Source organism: Neophocaena asiaeorientalis, unplaced genomic scaffold, assembly GCF_003031525.2.
Source record: "Neophocaena asiaeorientalis asiaeorientalis breed wild unplaced genomic scaffold, Neophocaena_asiaeorientalis_V1.1 scaffold87, whole genome shotgun sequence".
NCBI classification, from domain to species: domain Eukaryota; kingdom Metazoa; phylum Chordata; class Mammalia; order Artiodactyla; family Phocoenidae; genus Neophocaena; species Neophocaena asiaeorientalis.
The window spans coordinates 560,804-578,424 of NW_020175432.1; the positions used below are offsets into that span (position 1 = coordinate 560,804).

The window sequence follows — 17,621 nt, forward strand, 5'->3', positions numbered from 1 at the left end:
AGGTTTAGGGAAGTGGAGTGGGGAATGCAGGGCCCAGGCCCAAAGAAACCCCACCAGACCTCTGAGGCTGGAGAGCAGAGGGACAGAGTCCTGTTTGGGATACCAGGGCCAGGGAGGTTGGGGAGGAGGCCGCAAGCTGGTAACCGATGAGACTGCTGGCCTGCAACCACCCATTCCAAATGAATGTGTGGAGTGTCAGTGCTGAGTGCATTCTCCTGCTGGGGGAAGAGCCCTGGGCCGGGACTGCTCTGGGAGCAGTGGGAGGCCAAGTCTCACCACCCTTGCTCTCTGCCAGGCCGCCCAGCCCAGCGCCCGGAGCCCAGTCCTCCAGAACCAGAGCCCCTGGCCCCGGAAGGATCCCAGGCTGGAGCAGAGGGGCCCCCCAGCCCCGAGGCATCTCGGAGCCCGGCTCGGGGTGCCTACCTGCAGAGCCTGGAGCCCAGCAGCCGCCGATGGGTGCTGGGCGGGGCCAAGCCACCAGATGAGGCCACCTTGGGGCCCGGGGCAGCTGGCAGTAGGGAGCCTGCTGGTGAGATCTGGTACAACCCCATCCCTGAGGAGGACCCCAGACTCCCGGCACCTGAGCTCCCAGGCCCACAGCCAGGCTCAGCTGAGCAGGAGAGCCTGGCCTCCCCAGGTGAGCACAAGCCTCACACCCCGGGACCCCCAAGATGACTACAAGCCTCACCCCCATCCCGAGCCCAGATTTCTGGACCCTGAGGTGTGCTCTCCCCATAGGCGCAGCCCCCGCCAGTCCCCCAGCCAAAGCCTCCCGCACCAAGTCCCCAGGCCCGGCCAGGCGGCTCTCAATGAAGATGAAGAAGCTGCCCGAGCTGCGGCGCCGCCTGAGTCTGCGGAGCACCCGGGCTGGCCGAGAGCGTGAGCGAGCCGCCCCCGCGGGGTCCGTCATCAGCCGTTACCACCTGGACAGCAGCGTGGGGACCCCGGGGCGGGCGGCAGTGTCTGAGGGCGCACGGGGCCTGAGGGCCGGTTACCTCAGTGATGGCGACTCTCCTGAGCGCCCAGCAGGGCCCCCGTCGCCCACCGCCTTCCGCCCCTATGAGGTGGGCCCATCGGCCCGGACGCCCCCCACTGCACTCTGGGGCCGCCTCAGCCTGCACCTGTACGGGCTGGGGGGGCTGCGACCGGCACCTGGGGCCACTCCGCGAGACCTCTGCTGCCTGCTGCAGGTGGATGGGGTGGCCCGGGCCCGAACGGGGCCGCTGCGTGGGGGGCCAGACTTCCTGCGGCTGGACCACACCTTCCACCTGGAACTCGAGGCCGCGCGGCTGCTGCGGGCCCTGGTGCTGGCGTGGGACCCCGGTGTTCGGCGGCACCGGCCCTGCGCCCAGGGTACTGTGCTGCTGCCCACGGTTTTCCGAGGTAGGATGCATGGCTGCAGGGGAGGTGTAGGGCACAAGATTCAGCTCAGGGCTCCCTCCTTCCTCCAGAGTGCCCAGGGTACTAAGCCCAGGATGGGGCGTGGGTTGGAGTAGGAACCAGGGCACGGGAGCCCGTGGGGGCAGACTAGACTCAGGAGGTCCCCTTGTGTCTTCAGGGTGCGAGGCCCAGCAGCTGGCTGTGCGCCTGGAGCCCCAAGGGCTGCTGTATGCCAAGCTGACCCTGTCGGAGCAACAGGAAGCACCAGGCACAGCTGAGCCCCGAGTCTTCGGGCTGCCCCTGCCACTGCTGGTGGAGCGGGAACAGTCCCCGGGCCAGGTGCCCCTCATCATCCAGAAGTGTGTTGGGCAGATCGAGCGCCGAGGGCTACGGGTAAGTCCCTCACCCCACCCTAGCTAGGCCCAAGACCTCAGAACATCTCCCCAGAACACCCAGGGTATGGAGGCCAGGCTTCCCCCTACCCCACCTGGGGAACTCCTGGCTCCAATCCCAGCCTAAACAAGGGCAGGAGCTCCCGCTCCCTCCAGACCCTAGCACCTAGCCCAGAATTCATGGGTCATCTGTTCATTTAGTAACATAGGATCCCAGCCGTTCTGGAGCTCAGAGTCTGATGGGGGAAAAGACATGACTCTAATAAATCACATACGTAAAACTGTGGCTGGGATAAGAGCAAAGAAACTGGGAGAGCTTAAAGCAGGACCTGACCCGCTGGTTGGGATAGTCAAGGAAGGCTTTCCAGAGGAGGTGACAAGTAAGCTGAAAATGAGTCAGAGTTTCCTGAGTCAAAGGATGTTGGTGCCAGGACAAGTGATCCAGAGGGTCTACAGGGCCAGGCTGTCCAGGCAGCCAGGTGGGATCCCCAATGACAGGCGTCAGAGGAGCAGGAAGGCAGCCAGTGAAGCTACAGCCAGCCCCCAACCTCTCAGCCCATTGCCACTGTGATCTAGGCCTCTGGCCCTCACCCACAGGGCCCTGATCAGTCTGTGGCCCTGACAAGAGGACATCTCTCTGCTCCTGCCCCCAGGTAGTGGGGCTGTACCGTCTGTGTGGCTCAGCAGCCGTGAAGAAAGAGCTTCGAGATGCCTTTGAGCGGGACAGTGCAGCTGTCTGCCTCTCCGAGGACCTGTACCCCGATATCAATGTCATCACTGGTCAGCATGCCCCTTCTCTCTCCTGCCTGCTCCCCATTCAACCCTCACCTCAAGGCAGTCCCTGTGGTCCCTCTGGGACCTCACCCCTTCTGTTGGCCTTGTTTTCACCTTCCTGCACCTATCCTCCTCCTGTTCCCCTGCTCCCAGCCCCAGCTGAATCTCCAGCCTCAGAAACCAGGGGTGCCCTGACCAGAGTGGGCCCTGTATCCACAGGCATCCTCAAGGATTATCTGCGGGAGCTGCCTACCCCGCTCATCACCCAGCCCCTCTATCAGGTGGTGTTGGAGGCCATGGCCCGAGAGCCCCCAAGCAGGGCTCCTTCCAGCACTGAGGGCACCCGTGGGCTCCTCAGCTGCCTGCCAGATGTGGAGAGGGTGAGTTGGGCCTGGTGGGAGCAGGCAAGACAGGGAGTGGGCTGACATCAGCAGAATGTTTCACCCATGCCTGGGCCTGTGATGGCCATGAATGTGTGGCATTGTTACAATTCTAGAAAATAGGTGCTATTAGTATCCCCACTTTATAGATATGGAAGCCAAAGCCCAGAGCAGTTGAGTGAGTTACTTAAGGTTTCACAGGCAGAATGTATCAAAAATACAGACTCTGAACACAGGTGTGTCAACCTACCATAAGGGAAGTTCCTGGCTGTGGTATCCTGGACAAGTCCCGACCCTCTCTGTGCCTCAATATCCTCATCTATAAAATGGGATTAATACCAGCCCTGCCTAACACACAGAGGAGTAGACTCAAGCCCAAGTTCTGCCATTTCAAAGTTGAGTTACCTTTCGCTTCAGTCTCCCCTCCAGCAAAATGGGATCATAATACTAATACCTAATGGTTAAGTCTTAGCTGGGTCATCACCCAGCTATGAGACCTTGAACCTCAGTTTCCCCATTCTGAACCGCCTTAGTCTCCCTCAGGAGCGACAGGGGACCGGCTTTGCCCACCTCATGCTCTCCCAACCCTCTCCTCTCAGGCTACATTGACGCTTCTCCTGGACCACCTGCGCCTTGTCTCCTCCTTCCACGCCCACAACCGCATGACTCCGCAGAACCTGGCCGTTTGCTTCGGTCCTGTGCTGCTGCCGGCGCGCCAGGCACCCGCCAGGCCCCGCATCCGCAGCTCTGGCCCGGGCCTCTCGAATGCAGTGGACTTCAAGCGCCACATCGAGGTGCTGCACTACCTGCTGCAAGCCTGGCCAGGTGAGCTGGCCCTCGCCCCCGCCCCCGCGCCGCCGATCGTAGCCAGGCTGCCGCTACGCTGCTTTCTCCAGTGGCCAATCAGAGTCTCGGGCTTCAGGCAAGCCACGCCCCCTAGTCCGAGTAAGCTGGTACCTGGTTGCCTCAGCAACCAGTTCTAGCTCAGCCAGTGAAATCCTGATCCGGTCGAAGGCCTTGCCTTTCGACCGGCCAATCAGGGGCCTGGCTACCGAAGCAGCCAATCAGAGGTCTAGTCGCCACAGCTGGGCGTGACATCATCCAAGCCCTCCCTCTCCCTCCGCAGATCCGCGCAGGCCCCCAGAGGCTCCGGAACTGGTCCCGTACCTGCGACCCAAACGACAGCCGCCGCTGCACTTGCCGCTAGCGAGCCCCGAAGTGGTGACTCGGCCCCGCGGCCGGGGCGGCCCCGAGAGCCCCCCGAGCAACCGCTACGCCGGTGACTGGAGCGTTTGCGGGCGGGACTTCCTGCCTTGTGGGCGGGACTTCCTGTCCGGGCCGGACTACGACCACGTGACGGGCAGCGACAGCGAAGACGAGGACGAAGAGGCTGGCGAGCCGACGGTCGCCACCGACTTCGAAGACGACTTCGAGGCTCCCTTCAACCCGCACCTGAACCTCAAAGACTTTGATGCCCTCATCATGGACCTGGAGAGAGAGCTCTCCAAGCAGATCAACGTGTGTCTGTGAGCCGGGCGGGGCCGGACCCCGATTACTAAGGCCGGGCTCCTGGTTGCTAAGGCGGTGCCCTAACGACCTAGGGGGACCAGACCTGTAGCTCAGGCCTAGCTCCTGGTTCCTGGGGAGTTGCCTAGTGACCAGCCAACCCATTGCTGAGAATCATTCCTCGTTTCCAGTGCTCAACATTCGGGCACTGGTTGCGAAGGCCGGGGATTAGGAATTTTCGGGACCAGCTATTGTGGCCATCTTTTCTGAGTACCAAGGGCTTCTTCCCGGCTGCCAAAAGGCAGTTCTGCTTGCAGGGCTGGCTGGCCTCTCTTGCTTCCCCTTAGCCAGGGAAACGCCAGTTACTGTGAGCATCGCCCTGGGATGGTGAGACACCCCCCCCAGTCAGTCCTCTTGCTGCTGCCAACCAAATCAGTATTAGCTTTGAGCACTGCACTCTGCTTCTCCCTCGGCGGGCCCAAGGACTATCATGAGGTACTGTTTGAGGCAGGGTGGGGGAAAGCCCCTATCCTGGGCTCTGGCTGGATAGGGGCAGCCTGAGGCTTATAGGAAAACAGCTGGTTTCCCCACCCTCTTTTCCAAGGAAAACCCCATGATTGCCTCAAACCAGCAAAAGTAGATAGCAGAGTATGGCCCTTCCCCTCCCCAATTCTTCCTCCCCATTCCTGAACAAATTGAGCACTTATAAGACCTCCCTTTCGGAGGGGCCCCACCTGAAGTGTCAGGCTGGGGGCATTTTGGTACGGAACATATTTATTGCCTCCGTGCGTGTGTGTCTGTGTGTGAGGACTAGTGTGCATGGACATGTCTAGAGCAGGCATGTGGGGCTCTTTCAGGGACCACAGAGCGGGGAAAGAGTTTGCAGTGCCCAGGCACCCTGAAATCTCCAGTAATGGTGCCTCAGTGAGCCCCAGAGTTCCAGTGGGAGAGTAGGGTCCCCTCCTGTCTCCTCCCTCTTTCCCTCACTTCCATCTTTGTGGACAATAAATCAGTATGCACAGGTTCTGGGATGAGTACTTGGGCCCACATGGACCAGAGGTGGTTTATTCAATGTGTAAGAGAAAAGGGGAGAAAGGACACAGCTGAGCCCACAAAGAAAAAGGCCCAAGGGCTCTCCAGTGCTGCCAAGGAGCCTCTCTGAGCTCTGAGCCCTCCAGCCCCTCCTTGTCCTCAGGGAGGGTTCTAGGGTCACTGGGCCTCATGGGATAGGCCCAGGGCAAGCAAGGATGAGAAACCAGCCTGGCACAAACCAGCTTGGCACAGTCCAGGGGTGGGAAGAGAGCCAAGGGCACTGACCCATGAGGCCCTACACGGCAATGGAGCCATCTCGGAAGTCTGTCCTCCCGATGAGGATGTTGACCACAACTGGGTGGCCATTTTGGCACTGCTGCTGGGCATCATGCAGCACCTTGACCACCTGATCCTCACTCTCTCGTGAAAGTAGCAAGCCCTGGGCTCCCAGTCCCATGGCCGCCTTGTGATAACCTAAAAGGGGAGATCAAGTCAGAATGATGGCAGAACCCAGCCTACCATGCAGCTAGCCCAGGAGAGGAACATACATTCAGCTGGGCCTAAAACAGCTTTCCCCCTTCCCACCCATTTCAGGCCCCTCACCGGTGTAAGCCAAGCCACAGGCCACATTGCTGCCCAGACAGGGCACCTGCTCCCGAGAAATCTGGGTCCAGCCAGCATCATTCCCTATCAAAGCCATCACTGGGATCTGCAGGGAGAGGATGAGGCCAGGCCACAGCCTTCAGTCCCAGGGCTTGGCCAGCCACAGGTCAAAGACAGGGACAGGACCCCTGCGAACCAAGCAGCTCCCTCCCCAGCCCACCCCACCCCTGATGACATCTCCCAGAACCCCACGCTATGAGCTTCCCTTGGTCACCCGGTCACCTTGTGTCTGACGAAGGTGTCAAATTCGATGAGGCTGTAGCCAAAGGCTCCATCCCCAAACAGGCACCAGACCTGAGGGGGTACCAAGGATGGCTGGGGTGGCTCACAGCCCAGAAAGCAGCGAGCCTCCTGCCCCCAGCACACTCTGACTCACCTCGGCATCCGGCTGACACAGTTTGGCGCCAAGTGCAAATCCCGCACCAACCCCCAGAGTACCGAAGGCCCCTAGAAGAACCAAGAGCAGGTGGGTGTGAAGGGGCCCCGACGATGCAAGCTGCCCCAGGCATAGGCCCGCCCTTACCAGGATCGAGCCAGCGCAGGGGGCCACGGGGCTGCACCAGGTGGGCAGCTGTACCCACGAAGTCCCCACCATCGACCACCAGAATGCAGTTGTCGGGCAAAGTTTCCTCCACCAGCTGCAGTACCCGCACCGGGTTAAGGTGCTCGGCTACAGGCATCGATGCCTTCTCCCTGTGATGGAGCAACGCAGGTCAGCAGAGCCAGCGGCATGGGCCCCCGGGAACCCGCAACCCCCCCAAGTCCACTCTACCCAGCCCCCACCTAAAGGTCTGCTCCTTCTGTCGGTCAGCCTGCCGAAGCTCCTCTGCCCAGTCTGAGGCCCATGTCTGGCCCTGAAGGCCCTGTGCCAGCTTCACCATGAAGGAGCCCACGTCTCCTGGGGAAGGAAGAGGGCACAGCTGCAGGGAGATGGCCTCCTCCTGCCCTTCAAGCACCAGAGGCCCAAAGACAGCAGGAAGCGAACAGTCATCTGCACAGGAGGCAAAGAAGCATGCCAGGGGGTCCTAGCACAAAATGGGTGAAACGCACCCCAGAGCCTGCCAGAACCAAGTTAGGGCAGCAGGGCTGTGAGGGAGAGCAAGGCCAAAGAAACTAGGTTTAGGGAGCACAAAGTGGGTTAGAAACTCACATCAGCCTCTGTCTCCTGCCTCCCCATCACACCCCAGATCAGGCAGTCCTGTCAATTCTGCCTCTGAAACACATCACTAAAAACACCTCCATCCTCCAAGCACATCTCTACAACCCAGGCATGCAGAGTGCTTGTACAGTGAACAAATAAACAAGCCAGTGATGATGTACTTTTCCCCATCTCCATTTTAGAAATGATCACACAGAGGCTCAGCGAAGTTGAGTTTCTCCTCCCTCTCCATCCCCACTCCAGGCCTCATCGTTTCTGTCCTGCCCTAACAGGCCCCTTGCCTCCACCCGGTCCCCTCCAACTCGCTGCCCACCAGCTGCTACAGTGGATCTTCCCAAACACGAATGCAAATGGTGCCACTTCTCTGCTTGACACAAGTTCCCTCTCGCCTGCACCGCAGGGTAGAGTCAACGTCCTTGGAACGATGGGCAAAGCAGGGCCTGGAAAGGCCATGGAAGAGGACTGAACGGGGTGGAGGAGCCACAACAGGACAAGAGAGACCTCGGGGCAGGTCCTAAGGGCAGCAGGCGACATGGGAGAGTACAGACAGGGGATGTGATCACACGCACATTCCCAGGCCTTCCCTCTGGTGCCCACCCTACCATTAGTTCATCCAGAAGCACCCCATCAGTCTAAGGACCAAATAGGCATCTCTGGCCGACTCGGAGCCCCCTGGGGCACGGTCCAGGCCTTGGTCACCAGCACCCAGCTCAAGCCAGCTGCAGCAGAGGCCAGGAGGAGAGGGACCGGAAAGAACACATATGTGTGGGGGCTGCTAGGGGCTCACCCTGCACAGCCTCCTGGGGCTTCCAGAACATATCTGAGTTCATCAACATCTCTTTCCGGTTACGGTTGACAATGATGATCTTGCTGCTGCGGCTGAGGACACGGCCATAGGACAGACGGAAGTCACACACCGTTCCTGGGGTAGGGGACAGAGTCTCGGTGGACAAAGGGCCAGCATCCTGGGGAGTACCCCCTACCTTACTTAATCCACCATGGTAGACTGAATGCATAAAGGTCTTCACCTCTCCCTGTACCAGTGTCACCTGCAATGAGACTTTGCAGCTCCCCACCCCATGAACCTGGGCTGGCCTCAGGACGTGCTTTGGCCCATAGAATGTGAGAGAAGTGATGGCATGCGTTCCTGAGGCCAGACCTCCAGAAGCCCTGCAGCTTCCACTCTCTCCCTCTCACATAAACTTGCTCCCCAAGCCCTGCATGTTTCTCAACGTACACCAAGTAAACAAGCCCAGGCTAGCCTGCTGGATGATGAGAAACATGGAGGGGGTAGGGGAGAGTGAAAGAACTCAGTTACCCCAGCTGAGGCCAAGCTAGCCCAGCCTACAGCCAACCAACCCCCAAGTTACAAGCCAGCCCAGCCTGGATCAGCACAGCTGCCGTCCCGCCTCTCGGAGTGCAGACTCAGGAGTGAGCCCTACCAAAATGACAAAAACTACCACCTAACCCCAGGTGGGTCTTGAGAAATGATAAGTGCATTTTAAGCCACTGAGTTCACGGTGGTTATTATACAACAATAGCTAACTGATACAACTATTATGTCTCTGGCAGGATTCAAGCACTTTATGTAAAAATATATATGCTGTAGGTGTACGTGCTGTGTAAATGCTGTATAACGCGTACAAATGCAAATGCTGTACACAAAGTACCACAGGTGCCCGCTATCTTTGTGTAAAGCTGGGTCACAGGACACAACTGCAACCTGGCGGGGTTTACCTGAATTTCAGGTCCAGGGGAAGGGGGGTGGTGAGAGGTAGGAGGGTGGCTGATTATGAGAGTGGGGTGCCAGCCAGTATCTGACTAGGAGGGGCAGGGTTACACGATTAGGGAGGTACCTAGTGGGAGGGAAAGGAAAGGGAGGGTGGGAGGATGAGGCCCACCTGCCAGGACGACAACATCTGCCTTCTTCAGGGCAGCGCTGCGGTTCTGCCGGATGTGAAGGGGGTGGCTCCGGCCCAGCAGTCCCCGCGCCATCCCGCCCAGGAAGCAGGGGACACCCAGGGTCTCCACAGCAGCCCTAGGGGTCCAGGCAGAACAGAGGTGAGTGTGGCCAAGGGCCTGCCCCTCCTCACAGGGCCCCAGGGGACCAGGGATGTGACAGTAAGGGCAAGCCTGAGGCTTCTCACCGAAGTTTGTCTGAGGGTGTCGGAGGCAACAGGGCCTGGCTCCCAAGCAGCACAAGGGGCCTTTTGGCCCGGCTCAGGATCTCAACACAGCGCTGAACCTGGGGCAAGAGGTGGGGCTCAAATAGCCAACCCTGAGTCACCATCAGCCCCAAGATCACAGCCCCAGTACTGGTTCAGAGCGAAGCCACACAGCAGGTGGGGGTCCCTGGCCAGGGCACAGAGGCAATTCACCTGCTGAGGGGAAGCCTGAGGGATGTCCAGAGGCAGAGGCCCCTCAGGCTGAGGCTCCCAGGCTCCTGCAAAGAGGTTGGCCAGGTAATTCTCTAAGTACCTGCGAAGGGGAGAGGAAGAGTCAGTTACCAGGAGTCATACCAGGGTTCCAGAAGCTGAAGGAGGAGAAGGGCCGGGAAAGGGACCAGGAAGGCAGTAGGACAGGAACAGAGGTACAAAAGCCACAGCCCAGGGACAGACAGACCCCAGTGGCTGAGTGCCCAGTGGCCTGTTTCCCCTCAGAAGGTTCTGGTGACCATCCCAACCTGACACAGACCCTCAAAAACAAGTGCCACTGGCGTGGAGTGCCAGAATCAGGGGCCATGGTTGCGGGGTCAGACGGAGGTGGGCTTGAGTTCTGGCTCTGCTGCTTCCTGTGTGACTGTGGGTGAGTGACTCAACTTTTCTGAGCTTCCTCCTCTGTAAAATGTAAAAGGGAACATCTCTCCCAAGGTTCAGTGATCTAGCCACTCAGGATATAAAGCACATTGCAAAACACTCGATTAATTGGAGTTATTAAAAATTGTCCGTACCCTTGCCTTTCTCTGGCTTCTGATGTCTCCTTACTCATTGGGTCACAGGGCCCTGACCTTCCATGAGGCCCTGTGCAGGGCCCTGGAGACACAAAGATCAATCCCGCTCAGCCCTGCCCTCAAGGACACCCAATCCAGCCAAAAATACACATGTGGGCATCAGCCGGCTAGAATTAGTCAGAGCCTGAAGCTTCTGTTTCTCTTTCGAGGAGGAGTAAAGATCGCAGAAAATGAGAAGAGACCAAGGATGGAACCATGGGGAACCCTAACGTGGAAAGAAAAGGCAAGACGCTAGCCAGCCTTGCAGGGGACTAGTTCCCTAATCGTGTCGGAGGAAGGTTGGGACACACCTTGCCTTACGCTTGGTATGACACTGGACTCAGCCCTATTCTTATTTAAGATAATAATGGTTAATTCCTTTATACTTCATATGCTTTGTGCTGTCAAAATAATCTCATTTTATTCATCACAGAATCTCAGTCTAGAGAGAAAAGGCAACGTCGGTCCATCTTACAGATGAGGAAGCTGATGTCATATATTTAATCACAATATGTGTAAGTCAAATCATTACGCTGTAACCCTTAGACTTCACAGTGCTGTATGTCAATTATATCTCAATAAAACTGGAAGAAAAAAAAAAGGTTTAATCATTTGTTCAAGGTTAACACAGCTAGTTAGTGGCAGTCCTGGGATTCGAACCCATCTCTCTGGACTTTCATTTCACTCATTATAGATGGAACACAGCTCTGTGGATAAAGCATTGAAGGTTCCTCCGGGCTGAATCCTAGTGCGCCATTAACAAACTGGACAACTTCATGCAAGTCATCCAACTGCCTTGGGTCTCAGTTACCTAATCTATGAAATGGGCATAATTATACCTCTGAGTCTTAACTCAGAGGGTTGGTATAAAAAACATGTGAGTAAACCTGCTACTCCTTGAGCTGGCCCTCGAGGTGCTTCTCACACGCCCGTGTGCAGGGACCTGTCTGTCCTGTTCATGCCCATCCAGGTACCTAGCACATAGCAGCACTCGCTAAATATTTGGAGGGGGAATGGAAGGCAGAGGGGCAAGGACAGGCAAATGCAAGGGACAGAGGGCAAAGAGGAGAAGGAGGAGGAAAATTGATTCTCCTTTCTTTTTTTTTATTTTTTTTTTGCGGTACGCGGGCCTCTCACTGTTGTGGCCTCTCCCGTTGCAGAGCACAGGCTCCAGACGCGCAGGCTCAGCAGCCATGGCTCACGGGCCTAGCCGCTCCGCAGCATGTGGGATCTTCCCGGACCGGGGCACGAACCTGTGTCCCCTGCATCGGCAGGCGGACTCTCAACCAGTGCACCACCAGGGAAGCCCTGATTCTCCTTTCTGCCCCCTGTTTCAGCCAGGCCCACCTCAGTGGTGACCAAAAATGGATCCTTTTCATGTACCTCTGCTAGGGCTATGCCCCTACTTAGAACCCTTTTTATCCCGTCAACAGAAAGAAACTCCCCCTTGAAACTTGTAGCTCTTCCAGGAAAACCTTCAAGCTTGTCGCAGGCCGGCCCCACTGACCTGCTCTCTCCAACATCCTGGCCACTCACCACTCAAAAGTCCCACAGTGGTCCCAGACTGAGCTATGCCCATGTCATGGGCCCACAGGGACACATCGTTCCCTTATCCTGGCCTGCTGGAGGTCCAGGCACTCATATGTGACCCATCCAGATGTATCCCACAGCTACCACCCAGATTCCAGACCACCATCATCTCTCATCCCAGTGACCGCCACACCTCCTCCCTGGCTTCCCAGCTTCCACCTGACCCCAAAGTCCACACTTCAGCAACATCCAGAGGGAACATAATAAAAACCCAAGCCAGGGTATCCAGTGCCAATGCTTAAGGCCCTGCAGTGCCTCTCAATGGACCTCAAATTAAAAACAAAGCCCCAGGTCTGCCAAGTGGCTCCTGCCGGCTGCTCTGAGCTCAGTCTCTGCCCCTCTCCCCTTGGCTCACCTGCGGCCACCACATGGGCCACTTTGCTTTCCCAACCCACCAACTTCATTCCTGCCTCAGCACATGTGCATATTCTATTTCCTCTACCTGGAATGCTCTTCCCAAGGCTGGCTCCTCTCAACTGATGTGCAAATCAATGAATGAGTCAAAGGAGAGATGGGTGCTAGCAGGAGGTTGCAGGAGAAGCCAGCGGATAGGGGAGGATATGGTAGGAGCTGGGCTACTAACCAGGAGACCCCTCGACCCACGAGGCCCTTGGGCGGCTTAGCTGACACCATCTCCTTCTGAACCATGAAGTAGGGGTACAGCACATCAACAGGCAGTTCCACAAACACCGGGCCTGCATGGACAGGGAGAGCGCTGAGTCTGCTGTGTCTCCCAGCCCCCAGGCCCTAGGGCCTGACCACTGCCCAGCCCCCGCCCCGCACCTGGGGTGCCCGACTGAGCAGCAGCCATCGCGGCCCTCAGGGTGGGAATGATCTCCCGCACCCTCTGCACAGAAGCACAAAACTTGCAGAGTGGCCGGAACAGGGACAGCTGATCAATAGCCTGGAGTGCGCCCCGGTTCTGGTGGAGACAGGAGTCCAGGGAGTCAACACATGAGAACTTCCAGGCTCCCTGGGGCCCCTGCCACCCCTCAAGAAGAGGGTACCTGCAGCAGGGTGCTGGCAGCCCCACCCAGAAGCAGGACTGGGGACTGGGCTATCTGGGCATTCTTCACCGCAGTCACTGTGTTGGTGAGGCCGGGGCCCGCTGTCACCGCCACCACGCCCACTGTCCCTGAAACACAAACCGTGTCACAGCTGTGTCCACCCTCCTGGCCAGCCCCCCCATCAAAAAACCCTGCCCCTCGAAGACATCCCAGTCTCACCAGCCCCTAGCCCTCTCCACTCTGCCCTCACCGGTCAGGCGGGCCACAGCATCAGCAGCAAAGACGGCTGTGACTTCGTGGCGGGTGTCCACCACGCGGATGCCCAGCTTCTCACAGGCCACCAGCAGTGGGGAAATATGCCCGCCGACCAGCGTGAAAAGGAACCGCACGCCATGGGCCCTCAGCACGGCTGCTACATTCTCCCCACCATGCCGGATGCTTGCCTTGTCCACCTGGGCCCGAAAAGGGGGAGAAGCGAGATTGTCAAGGACCAGGGCACGGGCACCAGGGCAGGTGGGAAGAGGGACAATCCCCCTCCCCCAGGAAGGAGGACAGGGGCAGGGTCGGAGGGCAGGGGAAGCTTAGGCACATATTACACGATACACCTGGCTCAGAGTAGGACATATCATCTTATCAGATCCTCCTGATGTCATATCCTTTTACAACTACAGAGATCAACACTCCTGAGCAAGATTCAAAGTCCCATAGAACGCATGCTCTTAAAGCCCCCCACTCTGTAACACTGCCCGCCTCAGGGATGGTGGAGCAAGCAGGAAGAGAGGTTAGGGAAGGTGGATCCACAGAACCCAAGGGAGTTTGGCCAGGGGCCATCTGCTGGGACTCCAGAACGGCCTGCTCTCCAGTATCAGGGCATCTTAACGTGACTGCTGACTCCAGCCTACCAGAATTCCCTCCTACTCACTGGGCCCAGTTAACAGGCCGCCAGCCGCCACGTGCCTGACCTGGGAGCAGCCTGCTGACACAGACAGTGCTTCTGCACAGCAACGCACACCAGAGGCCTTTGCCTTAAACCTCCACAAATCCTCAAGTTGCTGCTGGTTAGGAGAGGAAGGACTGGGGAGGGGTCAGGGTTGCTCCAGGTTAGGAGAGGAAAGACTAGGGAGAGGGTCTGGGGAAGGGGTAAATTTCTGAGAGTGGAGGCAAGTGGTTCAGGGCAAGGTCTGTGGGGTCAGCTCTTCCCCAAACAGGTCTCCTAACACAAGCTATCGCACAACCTCTCTGAGCCTCGGTTTCCTCTTGTGGAAAATGAAGACAGAAACAAAGAGTATCTATTCCGGAATGTATTGGGTACGTGGGAAAATCCCTCTGAAGCGCTGAGCTCAGCAGACAGCAACTGTCATAAAAGAGTCACAGCCGTCCACGTCCTCTGGTGCCTGCTCTCTGCACTCTGACCCCATCGTGTTACGGAGCACTGCTCCGTGAAAAGGGCTCGAGGCCCCTGAGGAAGGAGGTGGGTGGGGGGTTGAGTGCCCAGGCAGGTGTAGCCTCCCTGTGACCTCTTCCTAGAGGCAAAGTCCAGAGCCCCGTAAGCAGCTCGGCAACAGCGACAGGATACTGTAAAGAATCTCCCGACCAGTCCCTCTGGATTAATCGGACCTCACTCTCCCCGCCTATAAAATGGGTTAGCTGGAAAGAACGCTGGAAGTCCATTTCTTTGGCTGCCCCCGGCCCGTCTCCCTTGTATTTCCCCTGAACCTTGTGCATCAACTGATAGAAGAGCCCCAGGCGGTGAGCGGCACCCAGCAAGGCGGCCACTAGCGTCGCGAAACCCAGGAGCAGGAAAGAGGGGAAGAAGCCCCCAGCAGGGGCGGCAGCCTCCGGCGTCTCCATGAGATGGCACCTAAGGGAGAAAAGGCAGGGCTAGGACGTCGGCGCGACAATTAAATTATCCAGAAGAAGGCACGCCCCCTCTCCCAGCCCAGATCCCGGGCCACGCCCCTTGGCACGAGTTTCTGCGCGGCCACGCCCCTTACACCCCCAGGCTCCGGACCAGGCCAAAACTCTCAGGGACCTGACCACGCCTCTTACAACGCCAGCCCGCCCCCCTTACGTCACCACAACCACCTAACGAGGTCACCACAGGTCAATGCGGCGACAAAGCCTCAAGATAGCTATTTTCCTACTTACCTACTTCTCAAAGGATCGGCGGGAAGCCCCGCCTCTCTCTGACATCAAGGACCCGAATCTCAGCCCTAGCGGTGAGCCCACCCCACGTCTACGCCCCCAAGTTAGCGTGCACGACCCTCTCCACAAGCCAGACCCCTCCCCCCTAGCGAGCGCCCGGGCCCGAGCCTGTCCCCCGACCCCAGGCCTCGAGTCGAGGTCAGGTTGCATCGGGATGCTTCTCCAACCCCCAGGGCATTTTAACCTTCACCTACAGGAAATGGCGCTAACTCCAGAGGAATTCCGCTCCCTTCGTGTCACGTGAACAGGCGCGCGGCTTGAACAGGCTGGGCCGGACAGCTGTGGCCTTGCCCCTTTTGCCCACTTGGATCCGGGGCGCCCTGCAGTCCGGCCCGACGCGCGTGCGCTCAGCTTCAGGGCACCTCCTATAAGAGCCCTGTCTCTACTGGCCGTCCGTTGCACAGGCTCCGCCCTCCCTCGCTTCCCATTGGCTCGCACTGCAGGCCTCACGCTTTTTTTTTTTTTTAACAAGAGGCCACGCCCCTCGGCGGCTTCCAGTAGCCGGGAGTTTGGCGCGATCCGCCTTCCTCGGCCTTCCATTGGCCCAGCATCGCAGGCCCACAGGTTCCGGGCCTTCCGAGCCCAGCTCGCTTTCCACACCAGGCGTGCTGTATGCCCCTTCACGTTGGCCGAGCACGGACGATTTCGGACCTCCTGCCCAGTGTCCACCATCCGGGACTCTCACCCCAAACAAACCCTGCCCCTCGCTCTAGCTCCAGGCCCTGCCTCCCAACCCACCGCAATTCAGCGAAGGCAGAGGCCCGCCCCCTCTCCCCTATCCGCACCTACGCTGTTGCCTCTACCCTTGTAAGCCCTGCCCACTTCCCCGGACGCTTGGAGTTTTTCTGCTTCCGGTGCAAGGGAATGGGCCCTCTGAGTGGTTGGTACCCGGTTCCAACCAGGGCTTCACCACGTTGCAGCCGTCTGGCATCTGGAAAATGATCTCCCCATCAGTACAGGGGGAGTAATTCTGGTCCCGAGCGCCCTACTTCCCTACAAGACTGACTTCCATCCCTTGTCAACTTCTGGGATTTCCCTCCAAGGATTCCACCCCATCGTTAATTTTATTTTATATTGAATCATTCCTAGGTTTTCATTTCACCCATTAAAAAGAAGAAAACACCCTCGATGGCCCCACATTCTCCACTTGTGACTGTCCATTTGCTCCTTTTTTTAGCAAAATCCATCTATACTTACTGTCTCCGTAAGCTCTTCTCCTATTCTTGAACCCACTCCAAACAGGCTCTTACCCGCCCCTCTATAAGAGCTGCTCTGGATTATTCCAACAGTCTCCAAACCAGTCCCTCTCCCCACTGTCTCTCACCTACCTGCTCAACCCCACTCTCCTTGCCAATATGAACAGGATAAAATGCAAATGTCCTAGAAGGGCCTTCTGGACCCAATTAAACTTCCAGAGCCAATAATGAAATAGTGATTGTCTTACGTCAAGCACTTACTATGTGCAAGCGCTGTTCCATGCCCTTTTGACATATGAACTCATTTAATCCTCACAACAGCCCTGGAAGGGAGGTGTATTAGCAATATCCCCATTTTATAGATGCTGAAACTGAAGCACAGGGAGGTTAAGGAACTTACCCAAGGTTGCGCAGCTTGTAAGTGATAGAGGCAGAATGTGAACTCAAGCAGTGCTGTCTGGGCCTCCAGACTGGAAACACTTCAAGAATGGGCCCGTGCTTCAACCACATGGCTCCCTCATGCCTATCACAGGGTGTAGTTTTGGGGGCCCACCCAGATACCACTGTGCTGATGTTGAATTTTATTCTGAGTTGGGAAACCAGAAGGGGTTTTGAATAATCTAAGTCACACAAAACCTGCACATGATTTTTCATAGCGGCTTTATATGTAATAGCCAAAAACTGGAGAAACCAAAATGCCCCTCAGTAGGTGGTTACAAAAACCGTGGTCCATCCATACCATAGAACACTGCTCAGCAATAAAAGAACAAAATATGGTAACACAGTAACTTGGATGAATCTCAAACAATTATGCTCAGAGAACCAGTTGGTGGTTGTCAGAGGCAGGGGGTGAGGGGTGGAGGAAATGGATGAAGGTAGTCAAAAGGTACAAACTTCTAGTTATGAGATGAGTAAATCCTGGGTATATAAGGTACAGCGTAGTAACTACAGTTAACAGTACTGTATTGTATATTTGAAAATTGCTAAGAGAGTAGATCTTAAAGGTTCTTATCACAAGAAAAACAGTTTATAACCATGTAAAGTGATGAATGTTAACTAAACATACTGTGGTGATCATTTCACAATAAATACAAATAATAAATCATTATGTTGTATAACTTAAACTTATACAATACCATATGTCAATTATATCTCAATAGAACTGGGGGGGGGGGTGGGGGGGAGGGAGTTCCCTGGCTGTCCAGTGGTTAGGACTCTGTGCTTTCACTGCCGAGGAGTAGGAGGACAGATCAATGGTTGCCAGGGGGTACGGAAAGTGTGACATATGGAGGGTAGCATGAGGAATTTTGGGGGGTGATGGAGCTGTTCTGTATCCAGATTGTAGTGG

At 57.0% G+C, this 17,621-nt stretch overlaps 2 protein-coding genes across 4 annotated transcripts; one reads left to right on the forward strand and one right to left on the reverse strand.

Annotated features, from left to right (window-relative positions):
• The first annotated feature begins 183 nt into the window (after positions 1 to 183).
• Positions 184 to 5,455, forward strand: SYDE1 (synapse defective Rho GTPase activating protein 1). 2 transcript variants are annotated; one of them, XM_024767404.1, is made up of 6 exons: positions 184 to 637; positions 739 to 1,383; positions 1,559 to 1,773; positions 2,426 to 2,926; positions 3,526 to 3,751; positions 4,053 to 5,455. In XM_024767404.1, exons 1-6 carry the CDS (start codon positions 184 to 186, stop codon positions 4,454 to 4,456), a joined length of 2,445 nt encoding a protein of 814 aa, XP_024623172.1. In that variant the 3' UTR covers positions 4,457 to 5,455. The 2 variants fall into 2 exon arrangements, with proteins under 2 accessions (XP_024623172.1, XP_024623173.1); XM_024767405.1 differs by lacking the exon at positions 184 to 637 and having other exon boundaries at positions 736 to 1,383; positions 2,426 to 2,552; positions 2,766 to 2,926.
• An 8-nt stretch (positions 5,456 to 5,463) lies between these two features.
• Positions 5,464 to 15,427, reverse strand: HACL2 (2-hydroxyacyl-CoA lyase 2). 2 transcript variants are annotated; one of them, XM_024767406.1, is made up of 16 exons: positions 15,272 to 15,427; positions 14,589 to 14,733; positions 13,123 to 13,324; positions 12,873 to 13,000; positions 12,649 to 12,787; positions 12,449 to 12,560; positions 9,665 to 9,764; positions 9,434 to 9,531; positions 9,188 to 9,324; positions 8,074 to 8,208; positions 6,911 to 7,025; positions 6,651 to 6,820; positions 6,504 to 6,574; positions 6,350 to 6,421; positions 6,068 to 6,173; positions 5,464 to 5,938 (listed from the first exon to the last, which is right to left on the reverse strand). In XM_024767406.1, exons 2-16 carry the CDS (start codon positions 14,721 to 14,723, stop codon positions 5,760 to 5,762), a joined length of 1,899 nt encoding a protein of 632 aa, XP_024623174.1. In that variant the 5' UTR covers positions 14,724 to 14,733; positions 15,272 to 15,427; the 3' UTR covers positions 5,464 to 5,759. The 2 variants fall into 2 exon arrangements, with proteins under 2 accessions (XP_024623174.1, XP_024623175.1); XM_024767407.1 differs by having other exon boundaries at positions 15,021 to 15,284.
• Positions 15,428 to 17,621: the final 2,194 nt, after the last annotated feature.